At 22.4% G+C, this 21925-nt stretch overlaps 2 protein-coding genes across 4 annotated transcripts; both read left to right on the plus strand.

Annotated features, from left to right (window-relative positions):
- The first annotated feature begins 3306 nt into the window (after positions 1 to 3306).
- On the plus strand, positions 3307 to 14500 carry LOC122510267 (lipid storage droplets surface-binding protein 1). Of its 3 annotated transcripts, none has more exons than XM_043624796.1 (8): positions 3307 to 3405; positions 6947 to 7089; positions 7790 to 7975; positions 8755 to 8947; positions 9725 to 9897; positions 12598 to 12855; positions 12947 to 13045; positions 14071 to 14500. In XM_043624796.1, the coding sequence occupies exons 2-8, from the start codon at positions 6961 to 6963 to the stop codon at positions 14185 to 14187; spliced, it is 1155 nt and encodes a 384-aa protein (XP_043480731.1). In that variant the 5' UTR covers positions 3307 to 3405; positions 6947 to 6960; the 3' UTR covers positions 14188 to 14500. The 3 variants fall into 3 exon arrangements, with proteins under 3 accessions (XP_043480731.1, XP_043480723.1, XP_043480714.1); XM_043624788.1 differs by having other exon boundaries at positions 3310 to 3439; XM_043624779.1 differs by lacking the exon at positions 3307 to 3405 and adding an exon at positions 3812 to 4059.
- A 584-nt stretch (positions 14501 to 15084) lies between these two features.
- On the plus strand, positions 15085 to 20562 carry LOC122510283 (lipid storage droplets surface-binding protein 2-like). Its single transcript, XM_043624809.1, has 4 exons — positions 15085 to 15257; positions 17960 to 18285; positions 19534 to 19780; positions 20012 to 20562. The coding sequence occupies exons 2-4, from the start codon at positions 17974 to 17976 to the stop codon at positions 20260 to 20262; spliced, it is 810 nt and encodes a 269-aa protein (XP_043480744.1). The 5' UTR covers positions 15085 to 15257; positions 17960 to 17973; the 3' UTR covers positions 20263 to 20562.
- Positions 20563 to 21925: the final 1363 nt, after the last annotated feature.

The raw sequence follows: 21925 nt of genomic DNA on the forward strand, positions 1-21925 counted from the left end.
TTACTTTGTCCAATAGATAAACGAAACTGTCATTTCAAGAAATGATAACACCCAATTTTTCTGTATTATTCATTCATTCAATTTTTTTTTCTCTTTTCAAAATCTTGATAAAAAAACAATTTTATTTTATCAGATTATTATTATCAGAAACTACAAAAGTTGAACCAATAAAATATTAAAGACACAACAAAGACTTGTGTCGAAGTCGAAAAGAGCAATAAAAGAATTGAGTTCAATTTTTTAAAATATTTATTTCGTAAAAATAAAAAAATAGTTTTTTTAGAATTTGGAAAAAATTTTATGAATTAAGAATGAAAATTAAAACTTGAAATATTGATTTATAAAAAGTAATTTTATTAACAAATTTTTTTAAAGTTCGTTTTATTTATGAACAAAAAATTATTAATTTATATAAAGAAATAAATTTATATTATTTGTATTGTATGAAATATTATTTTAAAAAATTACTAAAATGGCCGAAATTGTAAGTGAAAAAGAAATGAAAAATTTATAAATAGCACTTGAAAAATTTATACTTGATAGTAAAATGTATAACGATTTTTGTAATCGCATTATAAAATATTTTGATAAGAAAAATTAAATAATGTTTCCAGTTTTTTTTTTAATTTGCATTTTAACTGTTCGATGAATGATTTAAGCGGTGCCCTTCATAATTATGATAATTTCTTGGAATCAATTAATCTTTGAAATGACACGTAACGACATATAGGCGCAAGTGAGAAATGAGATGCTCGAGATTTGTTACTTTTGTCATTTTTTCATTTTTTTCACATTTTTTTTTTAAATAAAATGTTGTGGACTTTGCTTGCAATTAATGCCGTCTGTTGGTGATAATTTCGAATTTACTCTTTATACTTTACTTTATATTTTACTCTTTCTTGACCCTTTATCGATCATTTCCCACGTGAATGCATTTAGAGCCTCAATAGTTCATAGTCCTTGATTTTACCGTTCTTTCCATAAGACTTTTTTTTTATTTTTCATCTCCTCTTTTTTTTCCAATTTTCAAACTTAAAACAAAATAAAAAACATTTATGAAAAAAATTATTACAAAAGAAACAAATCATGCCCTTTATGAATATAAAAACTAAAAATACTAATTAAAAAAGTAATTACAATTTAAAAGAAAAATTATTTTTAAAAATGCTTTAATTATTTGTAAAAAAATGTAATGATCAAAATATCCGTAAATTGAAGAATGGAAAAATGTATTAGAAAAAGGAAATAATGAATCACGGCCTTATGAATATAAAAACTAAAAATAATAATTAAAAAATGGAATTTTCCTGTAAAAAAAATGTTTCATATATTTGTAAAATAAAAATTTACCAAGAAATCATTGAGTAAAATTTGAAAAAAAGAGAAAAATTTACAAGCAACATTTTTTTTTTTTGACCTGATGATGAAATTTTGGAGAACAGTGAACATCAGTTGCAGATGGCGAGGAGTAAAATCGTCCTTGAATGAAAATAATAGCCTAGACAGTGGTTCATCGACCGTGTTACGAGAATTGTCATATTCTATGTTTTATCAATTTATTATAAAATTTATTATCATTAATGACAATTCACAAGCTCCAAAGTCTATTGCAAATTTTATTAAACACACTTTTACACAAATTCAACTTATGATGATTGCATATAAATTTTTTCTTCCGACCCAGCGTCCGTATAATTATACATTTCAATAATGTGAGTTAATGATTTTTTTAATTATTCAGACGATGTAGTAATAAAAATACGTTAATAATTTTAAGAAAAATTAAAAGCTATCATCTCAATTTTAATCTATTTCTTCATTCATAATTAAAATTATACTTTTTTCATTATTATTTCGTAATAATTATTTTTAATTTATTTATTTTTTTATTAATTTTATTAATTTAATTAAATTAATTCATTTATTAATATTTGCAACTATAATAATAATAATAATTAGTATTTTACTATATAAATTATTATTATTATTATTTTAATTATTCAATTACTCTTTCAATCACTATTCATAATTTTTTTTTTATTTATTATAAATAAAGCGACTTGTCTTGTCTATGAATTATTATTATTTTTCTGATAACTATTTTTATAATTACACCTAGAAAAATTTTTTTGTCAATTTAAAGAAATCATTTTCTTAGATTCGTTTCATATCATTCAAAATAATTTTTTTTTTGAGAGGGTTTTTGGAAGAGAATTTTTGAAAGTTTTTAATTTTAAAGAAATTTTTTTTTTTATTCAAACAACTTTTCTTTGATTTAAAAAAACTTTCTTTGAATACAAAAAATTTGTTCTTCAAATTAAAGAAATTTTATCATTGATAAAGGGTCAAAGAAATAATTCTTTTATTTAAAAATGTAAAATTTCTTTGATACAAGTAAATTGTTTTTGAATCTAAGAAATTTTTTTTAATCAAGTAAAATATTTTTTTTTATCAAATAAAATTTTTTTTTCAATCGAATGAATTTCCTTTGAATCAAAGAAAACTTAATTTTCATTCGAAGAAACATGTCAAAGAAAATTATTTCTTTAAATCCACAGAAACTTTTTTCTGGGTTTATATTATTATTATTATTATTATTATTATTATTATTATTATTATTATTATTATTATTATTATTATTATTATTTTTGTTGTTAAAATTGATTGGAATTACTGTTTATTATTTTTTAAATTTTCTTTTTAAATAATTTATTTGTTATTAATCGTACAAAACAAAATTCTCCTTTTCATCTCGTTTACTATATTTAAAATTATAAATAAACAAAATAAGCGAAATAAGTTTATTATAATTTTAATTTTTCGTTTTTTAAATTTTTGATTTTTTATTTTTCTCGTTTTTTGTTTGTTTCTTTAAAATTGTTACAGAAAAACATCACTTGACAATGACATAAAGTGAAATATAAATTGTAATTATAATTGCAAAAAATGGAGAAAAAAAACCAATTTTTCAGAATTATTTTTTAATTTTTGTTTTTAATTATTAATTTGATGGTTAACTTTAATTAATTTTCTTTCTTTATTTATTTATTAATTTTATATTAAATAAAATGAAAATCATTATAAATAATATACAATTTATTTCACCAATTAACTAACAAGCGAAATTTACTTTTTGTCAATAAAATATCTTTCTACTCGTCACTGTCACTTTTCACAAAAAAAGAAATTACCACTAAAAAAAAATTTCTAACTGTAAATTTAGTCTTATTTTGTCACCAAAGACGGCACGAATTTTATAATTGAAAAGCGCTGTCATTGTGCCCATATATAATTGATGTGTCATAGGTCAAACCGATGAGATACTGTCAGCAGCCTCCGAAGTGCAGTCGACTTCGTGTTTTCCACTGGGACAACATATATACATAATTTCTCTCACACTCGCTGGTAAATGGAATTTTTTATTTAATTCACAGAACAGGTAAAAATTTTTCAAATTAATAAACTTTAAAAGAAAAAAAAATACAAAATAAAAAAAAGTTAAAAAATTATATTATAATACAATGAAACTTTTATTAAATAAAAACATACACATTATTATTTATTGTATTGTACAAATACAAAATTATTATTTATTTTTCTTCTTATTAAAATAATTTATTGTAAAATAATAATTTTAGTTACACATCTGAATGTGAATGGCAACTCGTGTCCTTCACCGTGAAATACTCGACAAAACCTTCTGACCGTTCAAAGTATATAATACATTTAGAACTCTCGTAAAGTGTAAATGTTTGTGTGTGTGTGTGTGTAATTGTGAGAATCGAGCGAATTCACGAATATATATTTTCAACATCATTCGAGGCATGAGATTCATTCCGGCTCAAACAGTCTTTACGAGATTTTAATCGCGTCATTACTTTTTTTTTGTATAACACGAGAGATGTATATTTAATCAATTTTCAAAGTTCAAGCTAAGCTGTTACGCTTTTGAGAGCGAATCTTCATTTTTTTTAATTTTTCCTGTGATATGATAAATTTTGTGAATTAATTTCCGTCATCTGGAAATTTCTGAATAAAAAATTATGACGATCACTAACTGTAAGTTAAATTTGGATTTTTAGTAAAATTTCCTTGCTGGAGAGCTTTATTTGCAATTGGTTAATTTTTACTAACATATGCCACGCACTTAGAGGAGGAAACTAAATTTTCCTCGATTGAAAATAATTGTTAATTTTTTTAATTTAGTTGAGAAAAATTGTTAATTCATTTTTTGTTTTTTTTTTGTTATTAACTCGAAGTTATTTTTTTAAATACTAAATTTATTTTATTTAAATTTTTATTCTACATTTATTGGATTTAATAATAAAAATAATGAAAATTAAATTCGTAAATTTTTCTCATTCGAAAAAAAATTATTTTCATTAACATTTGCTAATGTTAATTAGAACAATAATTAACTAATTTTCATTTACTAATTCACTAATTAATATTCATAATATTAATAACGACAATATTCACTATTGTTAATTACAACGAAATCTTCATTTTTTATCTATTTCCAAATAACATTTTTTAAAAATAGAATAGAATGTTTATTTTTTATTAGACACTTTCGAAGTCAATTTAAATCCCTGTATATCCAAATAAATAAATATTTATTTTTTATTTACTAATTTTTTTTAATTTTAATAATTTCTTTCTAGATATATCAAAGAGAAATTTAAAAACCCGTTTTGGCATTTAATAATTGCGTCTGTTAAACGGAGTTTTGAGAACTTTTGCTCTGTAAAGTTCAAAGTCTACCGGAATGTATATATCTGACTTTCGTAACAAAACGTACACTCTTATAAAAGTACACATCTAATTTTATCTAAAATTACATTTTTTATGAAAAAAATAAGAAGTCCGATTGTTTTTAACTCAAATTACTGGTGAAAGAAAATCTTTTCTTTTGACAATAATAATTTTTTTTTTATTTTATTATTGAAACGTGAATTAGAAAATGACTTCTTGTAAACTTTAGGACTATATTTGTTTTTAAAAAGAATGAAGAGAATGGTGACAAGTCGGTTATCAGCATTGTTTTTTTTTAATGAAGTGATCAACTTGAAGGAAGTTAATCACGTTTTTGTTTTTTTTTCCTACGCAAAACATTGTATTTTGATTGATAGGCAAAATTGCTGTTTGTAGTAGTTGTATTGTAAGAAAAAGAAGATAAAAAAAGATAGAAGAACAGGAAGAGAAAGAATAAGAAGAATAGAAGAAGAAATTCTTTTTTTACATTCTTTATTTTTAATTTTTATATAAGAAAGAAAAAAATGTGAAGAGAGAAAAAAATGCTTTACTATTTACTAGAATAAATATAAAGAAAGAAAAGAAATAAAAAGAATCAAAAAAATTTCATTTAAAAAAAATAAATTTCAAGAAAAAATAGACAAAGAATAAGAAGTACAAAAAATAAAAACAAATACAAGAAGAATAAAAAGAATAGGAAAACATAAGGAAAAAGAAAAAGAAAACATAAGGAAAAAGAAAAAGAAAAGATCAGTTACAATAATAATAAGGTAAAGAATAAAAATACAGAAAAAAGAAGAATATAGAAAAGAAGTATAAAGAAAAAAAGACGCAGAATAACAAAAAAAGAAGATGCTGAACAACAAAAACAAAAACAAAGGAAAGAAGATGCAGATCCACAAAAAAAACAACTGAAAAAGAAGAAATAAAAAAATAAGAATAAGAAAAAGAAGAAGTACAATAAAGAAGATGCTGAACAACAACATCAAGCAGAACAAAGAAGAATAATTAGAAAAATTGTAGAAACAAAATAAAGCACAAGAAGAAATACACGAGTCAGAAGAAGATGGACAAGAACAAAAGAAGTAGAACAAAAAAGACACAAGAAAAATTACTATAAAAAGAATGACAATGATAACAAAAAGAACAGTAAGTCAAAAAAATAACAATGCACAACAACAAAAGGATAATATTGAGGAGAATAATATGAATAGCAAGAAGTACAACAGGAAAAAAGATAAACAAGAAAAGCAACAAGAAAACAAAAAAGAAAAAGAAGATGTAGAAAAACAAGAAAAATTATTACAAAAAGAAGAAAAATAACGAAAAGAAGCTTAAAGAAAAAATATGTAGAAAAACAAGAAGAATTACAAAAAGAAGAAAAATTCGAAGAATGAGAAGAATGATAAAAATAACTACAATAGGACAAAAAAAACAAAAAGATGAAGAAGTGTAAGTTGAAGATGTACAAAAAAACAAAAAAGAAACACAAAAAAGAAGAAAATGTTCATGAAGAAAAAAAGACGATAAGAATAAGAAGAAAAAAAATTAAAATAAGAAAGTTTGTAAAAATATATATAACAATAAAAGAACAAGAAGATGTAGAAATAAATACAATAGGACAAAAAAAAAGAAGATGAAGAAGAGTAAGTTGAAGAAGTACAAAAAAAAACAAAAAAAAAACACAAAAGAAGAAAATTTTCAAGAACAAAAAATTAATAGAATAAGAGGATAATAACAAGCAAGAACAAGAGAAAAATAAAAATTAACAAGAGAAAGTTTAAAAAACTACATACAACAAAAATCAAGAATATATTTTGACATAAAAATTAATTGTCAAAATGCAGCGTTTCTTTAAAAATTTTTTTTACATAAAAATACCTGTCATATTGTAACCTCGACATTAACCATTTAAATGACATTGTAACCTTTCTTATCGGATGTTCTTTTCACACATCTATCATTGCGTTTATAATACGAGTTTTTCTCTCACAAGACTCACACACACTATAAAGAATTACTTTTATAATGTGTTTGTGATCACTTACACTATTAACCATGTGCTTCGTTTTATCACTTTATAAAGAAAAAAAATTTCTTTTGTTGTAAAAAAAATAGTAATACATATTGTAGCATAATTTCTTTTTCATAGCAAATACTTGAATAATTTTCCTTTTTTATTCATTTGCAGCAAATTACTGTGACATGGCTCGGTCAAATTTCAAACGAAGACACTCGGATCTATCGCAATTTGAATCCGTTGCCAGAATATCAAGTTTTCCTATTGTTGAAAGCAGTATCTGCATTGCTGGAAATGTTTACGATATGATTAAGGTTCGTTTTTATTTGCATTTAGGGTTCATGATTTTTATATTTATTGTAAAAAATATTTTTTTTTATTTTAAAAATCAATATATAAAAATCAATCACTCTACTCTACTTCTAGAGTAGAGTGGGGTGAAAAAGATCCTTTTTTTTACTTTCACGCTATAAAATTGGAAATTTTGATTACTAATAAAATTCTATTTATTATTCTATTTATATTTTTTATATTTATTGTTTTACTTTCAATTAAACTATTTATTTTAACATTTTATCTTTTTTTATAATTTTATGTAAATTTATTAGAGAATAATTATTTTTGAAGTTCATTGTTTCTTCATTCTTTTCTTCTTGTCATATTCCTCATGACATTGACGTCAATAATTGGCATTTTTTGTTTAATTTTCGAATTGACTTGCCTTATTGTGTCAGTAGAATTCTAGCAGCGAACTGATTATTTGATTCACTTTAGAAATTTTGTAAAAATTTATTTGAAAAAATAAATTCTTTTATTTCAAAATCAAATTTTTTATTTCAAAAATAAATTCTTTATTTTAATAGTAAATTTCTTAGTTCAAAAATAAATTCTTTACTTCAAGAATAAATTCCTTATTTAAAAAAAAACATTTTTAAGAAAATTTTTAAGTATTTTTTTACAGTGTGACTATTTATAGAGATAATTTTTAATAACAAATATAATAAAATTCTATAGAGATCAAATTCACTAATGAATTGGAGTTTGGATACAATGGAGCAATCATTAGCTTCGGCAACAGCAACAGCAAAATCTGCAATTTTTGCTTTCAATGGTCCAATAACAACGATCGATCAAATTCTATGCAAGGGAATTGATATCGTTGAATTGAGAGTACCAGCAATTCATCTTCCTCCACAGCTCGTGAGTAAAAAAAAATTTTTTATTTTCTATTTAATTAAATGTGAGAACTACATTTTTCCATTAAATTATATTTTTACTATTAAAGATTTATAAAAACTGCTAATTTCTCAAACAATATTAAAAAAACATTTTATTTTTTTAACTAAAAGAAAATGTTTATTAGCATATTTTAATACATTAGTTAACATTAACAAAAAATTATTTAACGAATTTTCATACGTTACTTGACGTTAAGAAAAATTGTGTTTATTTTTTTTAAAAAAACAAAAATTAATTAACGACATTAAAATACGTTAATTAAATTATTTGAAAAAGTTATTTAACTTATTCTAATGTCGTTAATTAAAAGTAATTATAAATTAATTAACGAATTTTAATACATTACTTAACATAAAGAAACAATTTTTTAAATTTTTTTGCTAAAAACGAAATGTTTTATAACACGTTAATTCAATTTTTACATATTTTAAAAAATTATTTAATTTATTTTAATACCTTAATAAAATTATTTTTAAAAAATTGTGTAACGTATTTTAATACGTTAATAAACGTTTTTTTCAATCAATCAACTATCGATGCAATTTTTAGGTGAAAAAAAAATTACTTTATGAAAACAAATATATGTTATAAATTTTATCAGAACTAAGAAATTAATTTAAAATTCATTAAATCCTTGAAAATTGTGATTTATTTTTTGTGCGCAACATTTTACAGAATAAGCAATTAAAATTATTAGGGGAGAAAAATTTTTAATGCATTTTTATGATATTTCAATTAAGATGTACTGGAATACGAAAGAGTATGTGAACAAAAAATTTGTCAAACCAGTTCTAATGAGAGCAGACAGTGTGAAGCAAATTGGCAGCCTAGCTGCAAATGCAGCTGCAGATAGATTAGATGGAGCCTTATCTGTCGCAGACCAATATATCGATCATTATTTACCAGGAGATCCCAGTGATAAAATTACTGAAGGTAAGAAATTTTATTTTATTATTAAACACTTTTTTTCAGTTTATTATTAAAATTTAAAATTTGGGATTAGAAGTAAATTTCATTTTAAAATTATAAATTGAATTAAAAAGACAAATTACAATTGGTCACTGAAATGTAAAATTTTGTAATTAAATTTATAAATTCGTAATTAAATTTAAAACATTGTAATTAAAATTAAAAAAATGGTAATTAAACTTAAAATTTTGTAATTAAAATATAAAAATTGTTAATTTAACTTAAAAATTTGTAATTAATCTTTAAACTTTGTAACTAAACTTCATAATTAATATTTAATGTAATAATTCATAATTAAACTTAAAATTTTGGATTTAAAATACTAAAATTGTAATTAAACTTAAAACTTTATACTTAAAATAAAAAAAATGTAATGAAACTTAAAAATTTGCAATTATATTTAAAACTTTGTAAATGAAAAAAAAAATTCGTAATTAAACTTAAAACATTGTAGTTAAAATGTAAATTTCTAATTAAACTGAAGACTGTAATTAAAACAAAAAAATTCCCATTAAATTTCAAAATTTGTAATTAAAATTAATATTTTCGAATTATTAAAATTTAAAACATAATGTTGGGAAGTTTTTTCATTGAAACTAAAAGTTTGTGATTGAAATTAAAAATTTACCATTAAAATGAAAAATTGACAATTAAAATTAAAAATTCTCAATTAAAATTAAAAATTCTTGATTAAAATTCAAATGTTAATTAAAAAAAAAATTATTTTTTAATAACTTGCAGTCGATTCGGCTCCAGTTGAAACAACAAGTAAGACAGTGCGAACAATAAAGCATGGTGCGCGATTTTCACGAAAATTACAGAGAAGACTAACGCGACGCACATTGATGGAGGCAAAAGCACTAAAAAATCAAGGAACAGAATGTATCGCTGTTCTTCTCTACGTCGCTGAACTCGTAAGTTCACCAAAAATTGCCATTCTTAGTAGAACTAATAGTTCGCCAAATAGAACAATATTTTGCGTCAATATTGCCTTAAGTTTAACAAATAAAGTTGCAACCTATTATCCATTGTCACAAGGTGGAAATAATCAACATTACAATGCAATATTTCGCATTTTACTCTGCAATATTGAAATAGTATTACAATACATTGTTCTATTTGTGATAATAAAAAATAAGATTTTGTAATTTTATCAATTAAATTATAATTATAATTAAATTATAATTATATGCAATTTAACACTTATAAATGTGATATAGAAAAAATGCCTGATTATGAGAGATTAAATGAAAATTTTTCAAGGGGGTAATATTTTTTTTTTTGTAATAGAATTTTGAATTGAAATTACGAATTCATATTTCAAATTAAAATTTAAATTAATATTTCTAATTCAAATTTTGAATACAAATTTAAAATAAAAATTTCAAATTAGAATTTCAAATTCAAATTTGAAGTTAAAATTTTAAATTCAAATTTTGAATTAAAATTTCGAATTTAAATTAAAAATTGAAATTTCGAATTAAAATTAAAAATTTAAATTCTAATTAACTTGTGATTAATATAAAAATAGTTAAATAAGAGGAAAACTTGAAAAAATTTGTAAGAAAAATTATTTTCTTGCAAAATGAAATTTAAAATAATTATATACATTGAATGATTTATCGTATATTGATAAGATTATTATAAATAAAAAATAACGATCTCCACGTATCCTTTGACACGAAATTTATATTGAATATTATAAATAATAAACAGTTACATGATTTCTGATAAAATATAATATTATCTATAAATTTTTCTTTAAAAAACTAAAATCGCTCAGTAAGCATCCGCATTTATTTATAACTATCTCAATGGAAATAAATATTAATAATTTTTTTTTCTATTAATTTTTGTAATTTCTTAAAAAAAAATAGTTTTTTTTTATTATTTTTCGAGTCTGTTGCATTTAATTTATTTAAGAATTTTTCGATTGGGAAATGCGTGAGGAAAATTTCAGCGAAAATGAGGGAAAATTTTAATGTATTGTAAATAATTATTTAAAATTAAAATTATATTAATTATTATTATAATTATAATAATTATTATCAAAATTATAATAATTGCTATTATAATTATAATAATTGTTATTATAAGTATAATAATTGTTATTATAGTTATAATAATTAAAAATTAGTTTATGAGTAATTCGAAAGATTGAAAATATGAATGAAAATGAATTGAGGCAAAAGTTTTTCAAATATTTATTGTTTTCTACTTATATATTTTTTTTTATCAATCTCTCGCAACTTTGTATTATTATTATTCGATATCACGCAATACCGTTCATCATTCGACTATAATCGTTTAATAATACTGCCTCAACGCGTTGGATTATAAGGAACGTGATAAATAAAATGTAAATCAGCTGCGAGAATATTCTGCATTTATCGCACTCGTTCGCACTTTTTTTAATATAAAAATTAACAGCGGAAAATTGTGATTTTTTTCAAATTAATATTGTCCAGGGAATTGCAATTCAGTAAATAAAATCAATAAAATTTTACTTTATTTCATTAAATTCTATTTTTTTTCTATTTTACTCTTTTGGAATTGAACACTTTTTTCAGTAGATTTTTTATTCCTATTAAATTTCTTTTTCTATTCTTCTTATTTTTCTGCAACTTTTTTCAATTCTTTTTATCCTTTTTGTATTTCTAATCCTTTTTTCTAATTTCTAATCCTATTCTCTTTTATTCTTTTTAATTTCTTATTTTTTTATTTTCCATTTTTTATTTTTTCAACACATAATTTATTTATTACACTTACACTTACAGAACAAAAGGGAACAGGTAAAGAGAAAAATTATATTTTACATTTAAAAAAATTTCTTTTTAAAAATTGTTAATATTATTCTTCGGGGAATTTCTCACCTGTGTATTAAAAAAAATTATTGTTCATTAATAAACGAAATGAATCGAAGTCAGTCAATTATTATTTTTGTCTGATCCTTTTTTCCACAAGTTCTTTAAATAACAATGAAAAAAAATTGCAAATTAATAAAATTAAAGCAGAATAAATAAATAATTTTATTATTTACTTTAATTCAAGTTATTTCTTTTTCTTTTTAGTGTAAAATTAGAACAAAGTAAACCTGTTAAAAGTACAAAAATAACTTCTTTAACCGATATCCTATTTTTAATTATTTGAAAATTCTTCTTTTACTGCAAATAAATATCAGATGTAATAAAAATCTGGTATAAAAGAACAATAAGCGCTTTGTCCAGAGAAAATTTGTTAAAGGTGAAAGAAAGCAATAAATTCTTTTTGCCTATAAAATTTGACAGTAGATTACAGGAATAAATCAATAAAAAATATTATCCAAACAAAAATTCTCAACTATTCTTAATATTCAAAGAAAGAAAAAATTCAGAAGCTTCAAAATGAAAGGAAATTTAATTTAATTAGAATTAAGAGAAAATTTAAATATTTACAATACAATTAATTAAAAACAAAATAAATAAAAAGAAACAGCAAAAAAAAAAATTTTATTTGATTAGAATTAAGAGAAAATTTAAATATTTACATTACAATTAATTAAAAACAAAACAAATAAAAAGAAAGAGCAGAAAAAAAATTTGATTTGTTTAAAATTTTTTGAATAAAATTGATAGATAGCAACGGACCCTAAACTGGCTTATCAAAAAGCAAAGGAATTATGGGCCACACTGAGTTTACCGGAACCGGAAAATCAAGCACGTCCAGCAACATTGGAACAACTATTAGTACTTCTAACACGTGAATTTGCACGCCGAATTGTTCATTTGGTGAATGCAACGACAATTCTTGCTTCACGATCGCCACGAGTTTTTGGTAGATTGCTGGTGTCAATCTCACATCAAATGCTCTCGATCGCCGATGCTGCCATTAAGGTTTTATAAATAATAAACAACAACAAAATATTTCATCCATGAATAAATAATTTTTACTAATTTCAATATTTTATATATTATCATTTAATAGGCAGCGCCAATAGTTGATAAACAGGAAGCCTATAATATGAGCAAATCCGGCATTAATACAGCAATCAATAGGCTCAATTCAACAACAAATCAATTATTAGTACGTAATAAATAATTAATAAATATTAAATAAAAATAGATTATAAATAATTATAGAATTACGAATATTGACGAACATTTTGAGATTCAATATGGAGTTGCTACTCTCCACCTGCGAACGCCAAGGTCGCCGCTAGATGGCAGTTTAGTTCTTTCTTGGAATTTCTCCTGCCACCTGGTGGCGACCTTGACGTTCTCAAGTGGAGAAATTGAACCAATATTTTAACCCTCAGAAATTTTTTTATAATTAATAAAAATGCAAAAAAATGTTATTGTAAGAATAATTTAAATTACGAAAATTTTATGCAACTTTTGATACTATTTTTTATTTCTAAATTCAGTACGAGGCCTGCGTGAGCTATTATTTTGCAAATAAAAAAAAATGACTGAAAATTAATAAATAATAAATAGTAAAAATTAGTAAATCATAAATAAGTAAAAATAGGAAAATAATAAATAAGTAAAAATAAAAAAGTAATAAATATGTAAAAATAGAAAATTAATAAAAAACTTAAAATGAGAAAGTAATAAATAAGCAAAAAAAGAAAGTTATAATTAACTAAAAGTAAATAAATTTATATTTAAGTCAAGTAAATTGTATTTGCTTCAAATACTGAAATTATTGATCCAAATTAAGATAATTTATTTGATTAAAATAAAAATTATTGATTTAAATACAAGATTTTAAATTTAAATATTATTTAAATTATTTTAAAATTGTAATTAAACATAAATTTAAATTTAAATACAATTTAAATACATTTAAATACAAATACAATTTAAAGACAAGTAAATTAAAGACAAGTAATTGTTAAGTAATAATAATTAACTAAAAAGTAGTAAACAAAAATAAAATATTGAATAAATAATAAAAAAATAAAAAAAAATTTTGATAAATTTTGTTGCATTATGTTACAAAAATTCGTACAAATGGAAAAATTAATTAGCTAATTAATAAATATTTTTTCATAGAGCATTTTTTTTTCTAATCAGAATTCTGGTATAGGGGATTTTTTTTTCTTTTAGGAACAAGTTGCTGCATTTTTGGCAGGAAGACCTCAAGTGCATAAGGCAAATCACAATCAAAATCACAATAATCATATGAGAATCTCTTCCAATCCACCTGTAAATGGAATTGAATAATTATTTTCAATTTTAAAATAAATTAAGAAGAGTTTAATTTCAGATTTTTTTTGTTTGAAAGAATGAAGATGGAAATGTACGGCAAAAAGAAGATAAAAAATCTTGCTGAAGAATTTAGAGACAAATGAACAAATAATTATACTTATTTTTCATTCTTAGATAGTATAAATTTTTTTTCTAATTCTAGCGATAAATGTAATTTTATTTTTTTTTTTGACACAATGTAAAAGTGTTTATTTTAACTACCAAAGTGTAATGAATTTAATATTAAAAGTGAGTTATTATAATAAAGATTGAGAAAAGGAATAATTTACTTCTTATTTTGTAATTTTTAATTTGTCACCTAATATTTTTATAATTAATCAATATTAATTAATTAAATAATAATTATACATATTACTTAAATTTTTTATATAAATTTTTTCTCACTTATTTTATTTTAATTTTCTAAAAAGTCGTTGGTAACAATTTGCAAAAGACTGAAATATATTTTAAAAGTAAACTTTAATAAATTAAATAAATTTTAAAAATATATTACAGAAAAAAAATGTAGGAGAAAAATTTAAGAGAGTTTTAAATACATTTAGATTTTTGAAATATAATAATAATTGTAGTTTTTTGTGGCCTTTGGTCCAAATTACAATTATTATTATACAATTAAGGTCCTTTAAATAAATTTAAAATTTTTGAAATATGTATAAAAAAAATTCTAATACATTAAAAAATTAATTAATTTATAAAACAAAAATAATATATAAAAAAGACACGAAATTTATGGAGAGAAAGATATAATTCCCGTGGTATCTCATTAATACAAGATTTCTCTCGATGGACTTTAATCCTGCATCAGGCAAGTGTTAAAATCATTTAACATTTGGCAGAACTCTCTTTTATTAAAGATATGCACTTTCATTGGTTAGTTTAAATTCTCACCAGCGCGCATGTGCCTCGAATGTTTCGCGTGTTTTTATCTGTTTGCAGTGATCATTTCGTATTTAACCAAGCACTATCATTTTTGCAACAATCAAACACACGTTTCCTCGAATTTCTGACAACTTTCATCTAATTAAGTAAGTACAATAATTATCTTCTATTATTCAATTGGTTCCAATTTAAAACTAAGTTAAAAATATTTCTCTTCTTTTTCGGTTCAATTTTTAACACAAAATATCTAAATAGTTTTCTATTAACAATTTCTTCCGGGATTAAATTCAATAACAAGTGTGAAAACAATTTTTCTTAACTATAACTGTAAAAATAAAAATATGAATGAAAAATATTTTTTTAAACATCACGCGATGAGGAAATAAAAATATAATTATGTAATTGACAAATTGATGCAGATTTAATGGAGAATACTGAATATTATAGAGGAATTAATTCTGTATAATCTAATTAATAAACTGAGTTAATTTCTTTGGAATTTTTAAATAATTCAACATAAAGAATTATTTGACAAAAATTGTTGAAAATAAAATTGTTAAAATAATTATGTAACAGTTCTGTACATATTTTTCGGTGCAATGAAAATATAAAAATTTGCAGACTAAAATTAAAAATAAAGTAAAAATAAAAATTATTTTGAATTATTAGAAAATTTTTACTACATCTTTACAGTTTTGTTATTTTCTATATTAAGAATATATTTCTGAATAATTAAATTAATAGAAAAGTAAAATGTAACTAAAATTAAGTTAAATTTTATGTAATTTAATATTTACAATTATTTAATTGTTGTAAATTAATTAATTTGGTTAAACTTATTGCCAGCTGGAAAAAATAATTTTAATTGAAATCAGGCTGAATTTATTTTATTTAATATCTTAAATTAATTAATTAATAATTGTTACATTTTTATTTAATAATTAATTGTTACATTTTTATTTAATAATTAATTCTTAAATTTTTATTTAATAATTGATTGTTATATTTTTATTTTATAAATAATTGTTAAATTTTTATTTTATAATTAATTGTTAAATTAAATTAATTTTGTTATTCAATATAATTATAAAACAGAATATTTTAATTGTTGCAAATATAACAGAATATTGGCCTGGAAAAAATTTCTTATATTTACCATAGAAAAAAATAAGTGCATCTTTTGTTATCTTCATTTAGATCTTGAAACCAATACTTGGAAAAGTTTATCTTCACAAATACAGCTGATTTGCACCTACTTTACTGACAATAATCAAGTCGATAATTCACTTTCTCTTCGACGAGAAACTCACCAGTCCGCCGAGGTTTATAACCCCTTTGAACTTCTTCAACCAGAAAATATTCCTAAAAAAAAGTTGTTTCTGAAAGTTCCTTGTCGCAGAGAAAGTGAAAGCTTTCTAAATTTCTCAAATTGAAACCTCTTCAATAATATAAATTATGAAGTAATAAATTATTTTTTAATTAATAGACATAATTTAATTGTATTATAAAATGTACGAAATTATATTAGATCCTAAAAAATATTTATAAACATAAATATCCTAAAAAAATATCTAAAAATATTTAAAACTATGATGTAGAACATTTCTTATTTTTACATTTATTCATTATTAATATTTACTTACTTGAATATTAATTATAATTAATTTTTATTTCAACTTTTACTCTTATCAATATTTTTATTATCATTATTATTTTTACAATAACAATCAGACAATGGTAACTGAAATAAATGTACGAGTAAATTTTAAAAATATCGAGTATCTCGAAAGGGACATGCAAAGATTGAAATATGAGGCATTTTACGTGAAATGTCCTAAGTTGAAATTTCAACTTCTTGAAAAAAATTGAAACTCGAGGAATTTGTTGTTCTATCAAGTAGAAATGTGACCCAAAAAATATTTTTGATTTTTTCGAAAAATTGGAGGGGGTAGAGGGGGGTCAATTTGACCAATTTTGCCAACATCGGCTACTTTGTGAATTTTTTCTGAACATACTTGTAATGGGAAAAATTTTTTAGAATATGTTTCTGAAAGGTTTTTTCGTCCTCTTTCCAATGGTGTATTTTATTTTTTAATATTTTAAAAATTTACCCTAATTTTTGATAATTTATATTTAATTTTCAATTTCCCAAAAATCGGTCCGTTTTTTTTTTAAATAAATTATTGCAAACGAAAGCTGAGGTTTTTTCCTATCGGCATGTAAATTTTCAGAATGCCCTTTTTTTTTGTTTTTGAGTTATTGAATTTCAAAGAATAAATTGCGGCGCGCTGCGTCGCGGTTGCACTGAGCCGCGTGGCAACCCATGGCAACCGGCGTGAGACGAGGCGCCCGGGACGCTGCGCGCCGCAATTTATTCTTTGAAATTCAATAACTCAAAAACAAAAAAAAAGGGCATTCTGAAAATTTACATGCCGATAGGAAAAAACCTCAGCTTTCGTTTGCAATAATTTATTAAAAAAAAAAACGGACCGATTTTTGGGAAATTGAAAATTAAATATAAATTATCAAAAATTAGGGTAAATTTTTAAAATATTAAAAAATAAAATACACCATTGGAAACATTCACAAAGTAGCCGATGTTGGCAAAATTGGTCAAATTGACCCCCCTCTACCCCCTCCAATTTTTCGAAAAAATCAAAAATATTTTTTGGGTCACATTTCTACTTGATAGAACAACAAATTCCTCGAGTTTCAATTTTTTTCAAGAAGTTGAAATTTCAACTTAGGACATTTCACGTAAAATGCCTCATATATAATTTAAATAATAAATAAATATATCAAAAAAATAGAAATACTTCAAGAAAAATAAAAAAAACTTGGTTTACAGGTAAAGCCTTAATAATGACGACCGATTCGCAGCGTTTGCCTCAAATGGAAATATTTCATCGGGTTCTCGATCTGCCGACAATTGAATTTGCCCTTTCAAAATCGGCAAGTACTTATTCTCGGGTGAAAGATTCGTATCAATTGTTAAATTGGGCTCTATCGACTGCTGAATATTCTCTAACGAGAGCAACAAAGCAAGCAGTGCCAATTGCAGTTCCAATCGCCAGGAAATTTAAAACCCCAATACACTTCGTTGACCACACTCTCTGTCTGGGTCTCAATAAAATCGAAGAAAAAGTGCCTTTGGTCAAGGAGCAACCCGAACAGGTTCAGTTTTTTCCTTAAAATTTTATTATAGCTATTAAATATCTTTAGAGAGTATGAAATTTCCCTTTCCTTCGACAAAAAAAGGATTATTCTCATTTTACTGAAAATGCATCAGGGTAGAAATCCGCTGAATTTTTGTATGAATATAAAAGAATTTCAAAAATTTAGGAAATGAAAAAAAGAAGAAAATTAAGCTAAATAGTTGGAGGACTATTTAACTATTTGGATTAATTTTTCTATTATTAATTATTAATTAATCGTCAGAGTAATTGAACACGTTTAAACAAGTTGAATCACTTAAAGTACAACTGACTACAATAAATTTAATGCGAATAAATTAATAATAATAAATTTATAAATAAAAATTAATTAACTTAACTATTTAGATTAATTTTTCTATTTTTAATTATTAATTAATCGTCAGAGTAATTGAACACGTTTAAAAAGGTTAAATCACTGAAAGTAAAACTGACTAAAATAAAATTTAAAATAAATAAATTAATGTTAATAAATTTATAATTAAAAATTAATTAATGACAATTCTCTTTGTTGCTGAACAGCTAAAGGGAATAGAATAATTTTTCTACATAAAATAAAGAATAATTTTTTATAATTTTTATTTATTATAATAATAAATTAACTAATAACAATTGTCGGTGCTTTTGAATAGCTAAAGAGGATTGAATAACTTTTTCTTTTTAAAAATATAGAATACATTTTTTTTCTTCGAAATAAATGAACACGTTTAAACAAGTTGAATCACTAATTGTAACTGATGAGAGTAAAATAAATTTCGTGTGAATTAATTAATAAATAATAAATCAATAAATAATAACCATCACTATTTTTGAACAGATAATGAAAACAGAATATTTTTCTCTATTAAAAATATAGAATAATTTTTGTCTCTAGAATAAATGAACACGTTTAAACAAGTTGAATCACTGTTTGCAACTGATGAGAGTAAAATAACTTTCGTGTGAATAATTTAATTAATAATAAATTAATCAATAATAACCATCACTGTTTCTGAACAGATAAAGAAAATAAAATAATTTTCTCTACTAAAAATATAGTAATTTTTATATAATTAATTTTTAGTATTTTTGTCTCTAGAATAAATGAACACGTTTAAACAAGTTGAATTACTGTTTGCAACTGATGAGAGTAAAATAAATTTGTTGTGAATGGATTAATAAAACAAATTTTATTTTCTCATATATAGAAAATTATAAACTTTTGTTGCAGATTCTGGAAAATGCGTACATGCTAGCTTTGCAAACAATGCAACCTGCGGTTTCGACAATTTCACATGCAAATGACCTAATTATATCGCAAGCCACATCCCTGAAGGAAATCAGTTGGAACAAAGTTAATCAAATTTTAAGCACACATTATGGATCCGTTGCTGTGCAGAGCATTGACAGTACTGCAATTATTGTCGATAAACTTATTGACAGATATTTCCCTCCCATTGAGGAAGAACAAATTTCCGGTTAGTTTTTCTTTCCACAATTTTTTTTTTAATTGTAATAACTTCATATTTATCACAATAGGGAATTATCTCATTCTTTGATGATTTGAGCCGCACATAAAATTTCGATGTCAGTTTTAGTTGGTCCCTGACATCCACAAATTTTTTTAAAATTATATTTAATTAACTTGAAATCCATTTAAATTTATAAATAAATAAATAATTATTTAATTTATTGTGTTTGTACTCTAGAATCAATTATCGCTGAAGATGACAAACTACTTCACACTCTACAAACAATGGGACGAATTTCAAACAAGGCGGCACGACGTGTTTATGCAAATGTGGTCTATCATTATCGGACATTGAATAAAGATACTTTAAAAGCCTATGTTGGTAGTCTCGTGGAATTTCTTCATATCACACGTTATTTGCATGGAATCAACGGTAAAGTGCAAACAATTAAAACGCCGCCAACGAAATCGAAGGAGAAGACAAATTAATAATTCATCGCGTACATTTTATTTCTCTGCAAATTTAGCATTGATATTTATATTTAGTTTTCATATAATTATCATTTGCTACGTCTTTATACATTTTTGCCTCATTTTCACAGACACAAGGGACAGAAGACAATCAAGATTCAATAGTATCATGATTTATGATCGTAATCGATTGGAATGTTTAGGTTAAAAAATTTGTTTTTGTTATAGGTTAAAAAGTTGAGGAAAAGAGATTTTTAAATATAGTATTTTAGAATATTATAAAAATTTTATTATAACGTCTCGCGACGGATTAATATTTTATACATATTCTTTGTTAATCATGAAATTATAATTATGTTGATTATTGTTTTTTTAAATGCTCTTTTATTAATAAAAAATGGTTGCTTATGAATTTTCCTCTAGTTATTATTTGCTATTTTTCTTTCGTTAAAAAAAACAGAAATCAAAATTGTTGAAAGAAAAATATATTCCATTCTATTTATTTGAATAAACAGTTCTATCTTGTTTATTAATTTAGAAATTTTCTTATTTGTTGAAAGAGAAAATTTTTTTTCTTTTATCTATTTAAAGAAATGATTATTTTTTAAACATCTGAATTAAAAAAAGCTATTTCATAATTTAAATAAATAGTTTTTTAAAATAAAACAAAAATTATTCTAAAATAAGAAAAAGAAATGAAATAAAGAAACTGGTAAGTGAACTAAAAGTAAAATAAATATTTTTTAATTACAAATAAATAATTGGATTTTACAAACTATTAGTTTATGTTCGATGAAATAAATTTTAAGATCTGAATACTTAATAATAACTTCATAATAATTAGTTAATAATAAATACTATTATCAAATAAATATTAATTTGAATCAAATAATTTTTATTTAAATTAATTAAAATGTGACAATTTGAATTAATAATTTCTGTATTTGAAGCAAATATAATTTAATTGACGTAAATAAAATTTTTTTTGGTGCAAATAAATAAATTTTTATTTTTCATAACAGTAAAACAATCATTTATTTGAATCAAATAAATTTTTCTAGTTATACACCTTGTATTGTACTTAAAATATGATTATCAAAGAAAAATTAATAATAATGCAAAAAATAAAAATTCCTCTGAATAGCACAACGAGAACAATTATTGCGTGAGGTATGATGATTTAACATGATTTTGATCAACGTCATTAGAAGTAAATACTATATCAGAAGTTATGGTCTGATCATTTGATGAGTAATGAGTCCAACGAAGTGACCCCCACGTCTTATGCGCAAGAGCAGTTGTTGTACCAGGAAAGTAGCATTTAAACTACAGTCCCTACTCGCTTATAATTTTTTAATTTTTATTGCTCAATTTTTTTGATTCTTCATATTTAACAATTTAGCTAAATAATTTTTTATTATCAAATATTTTTAGGAAATTAAATTTATTATTTTCTTTACAGTTGCTATAAATAATTTGTAATTTTTATTTATTTATATTATATTAAGTATATTATTAATATTAATTTATTATTATTATTTATTATCTATTATTTTATATCTTTTATTAAAATAAAAAAATTAATGAATAATTTATAAATTAATATTATAAATAAAAAATAATATTCTGAATAGAAAAATCGTCAAGTCACGATTACTGTAACATAAATAATTAAATAAAT

The sequence above is a fragment of the Leptopilina heterotoma genome, unplaced genomic scaffold (assembly GCF_015476425.1).
Source record: "Leptopilina heterotoma isolate Lh14 unplaced genomic scaffold, ASM1547642v1 Lhet_120, whole genome shotgun sequence".
In the NCBI taxonomy this organism is placed as follows: domain Eukaryota; kingdom Metazoa; phylum Arthropoda; class Insecta; order Hymenoptera; family Figitidae; genus Leptopilina; species Leptopilina heterotoma.

Bases quoted from the DNA above. Each gene is read 5' to 3' on its own strand.
- LOC122510267 (XM_043624779.1), top strand. The intron at 12,856-12,946 runs GTTTTATAAATA...ATCATTTAATAG, and splicing joins TCGCCGATGCTGCCATTAAG to GCAGCGCCAATAGTTGATAA. The intron at 13,046-14,070 runs GTACGTAATAAA...TTTTTCTTTTAG, and splicing joins CAACAACAAATCAATTATTA to GAACAAGTTGCTGCATTTTT.
- LOC122510283 (XM_043624809.1), top strand. From the start codon at position 17,974: ATGACGACCGATTCGCAGCGTTTGCCTCAAATGGAAATATTTCATCGG. The intron at 18,286-19,533 runs GTTCAGTTTTTT...CTTTTGTTGCAG, and splicing joins TCAAGGAGCAACCCGAACAG to ATTCTGGAAAATGCGTACAT. The intron at 19,781-20,011 runs GTTAGTTTTTCT...TTTGTACTCTAG, and splicing joins TGAGGAAGAACAAATTTCCG to AATCAATTATCGCTGAAGAT.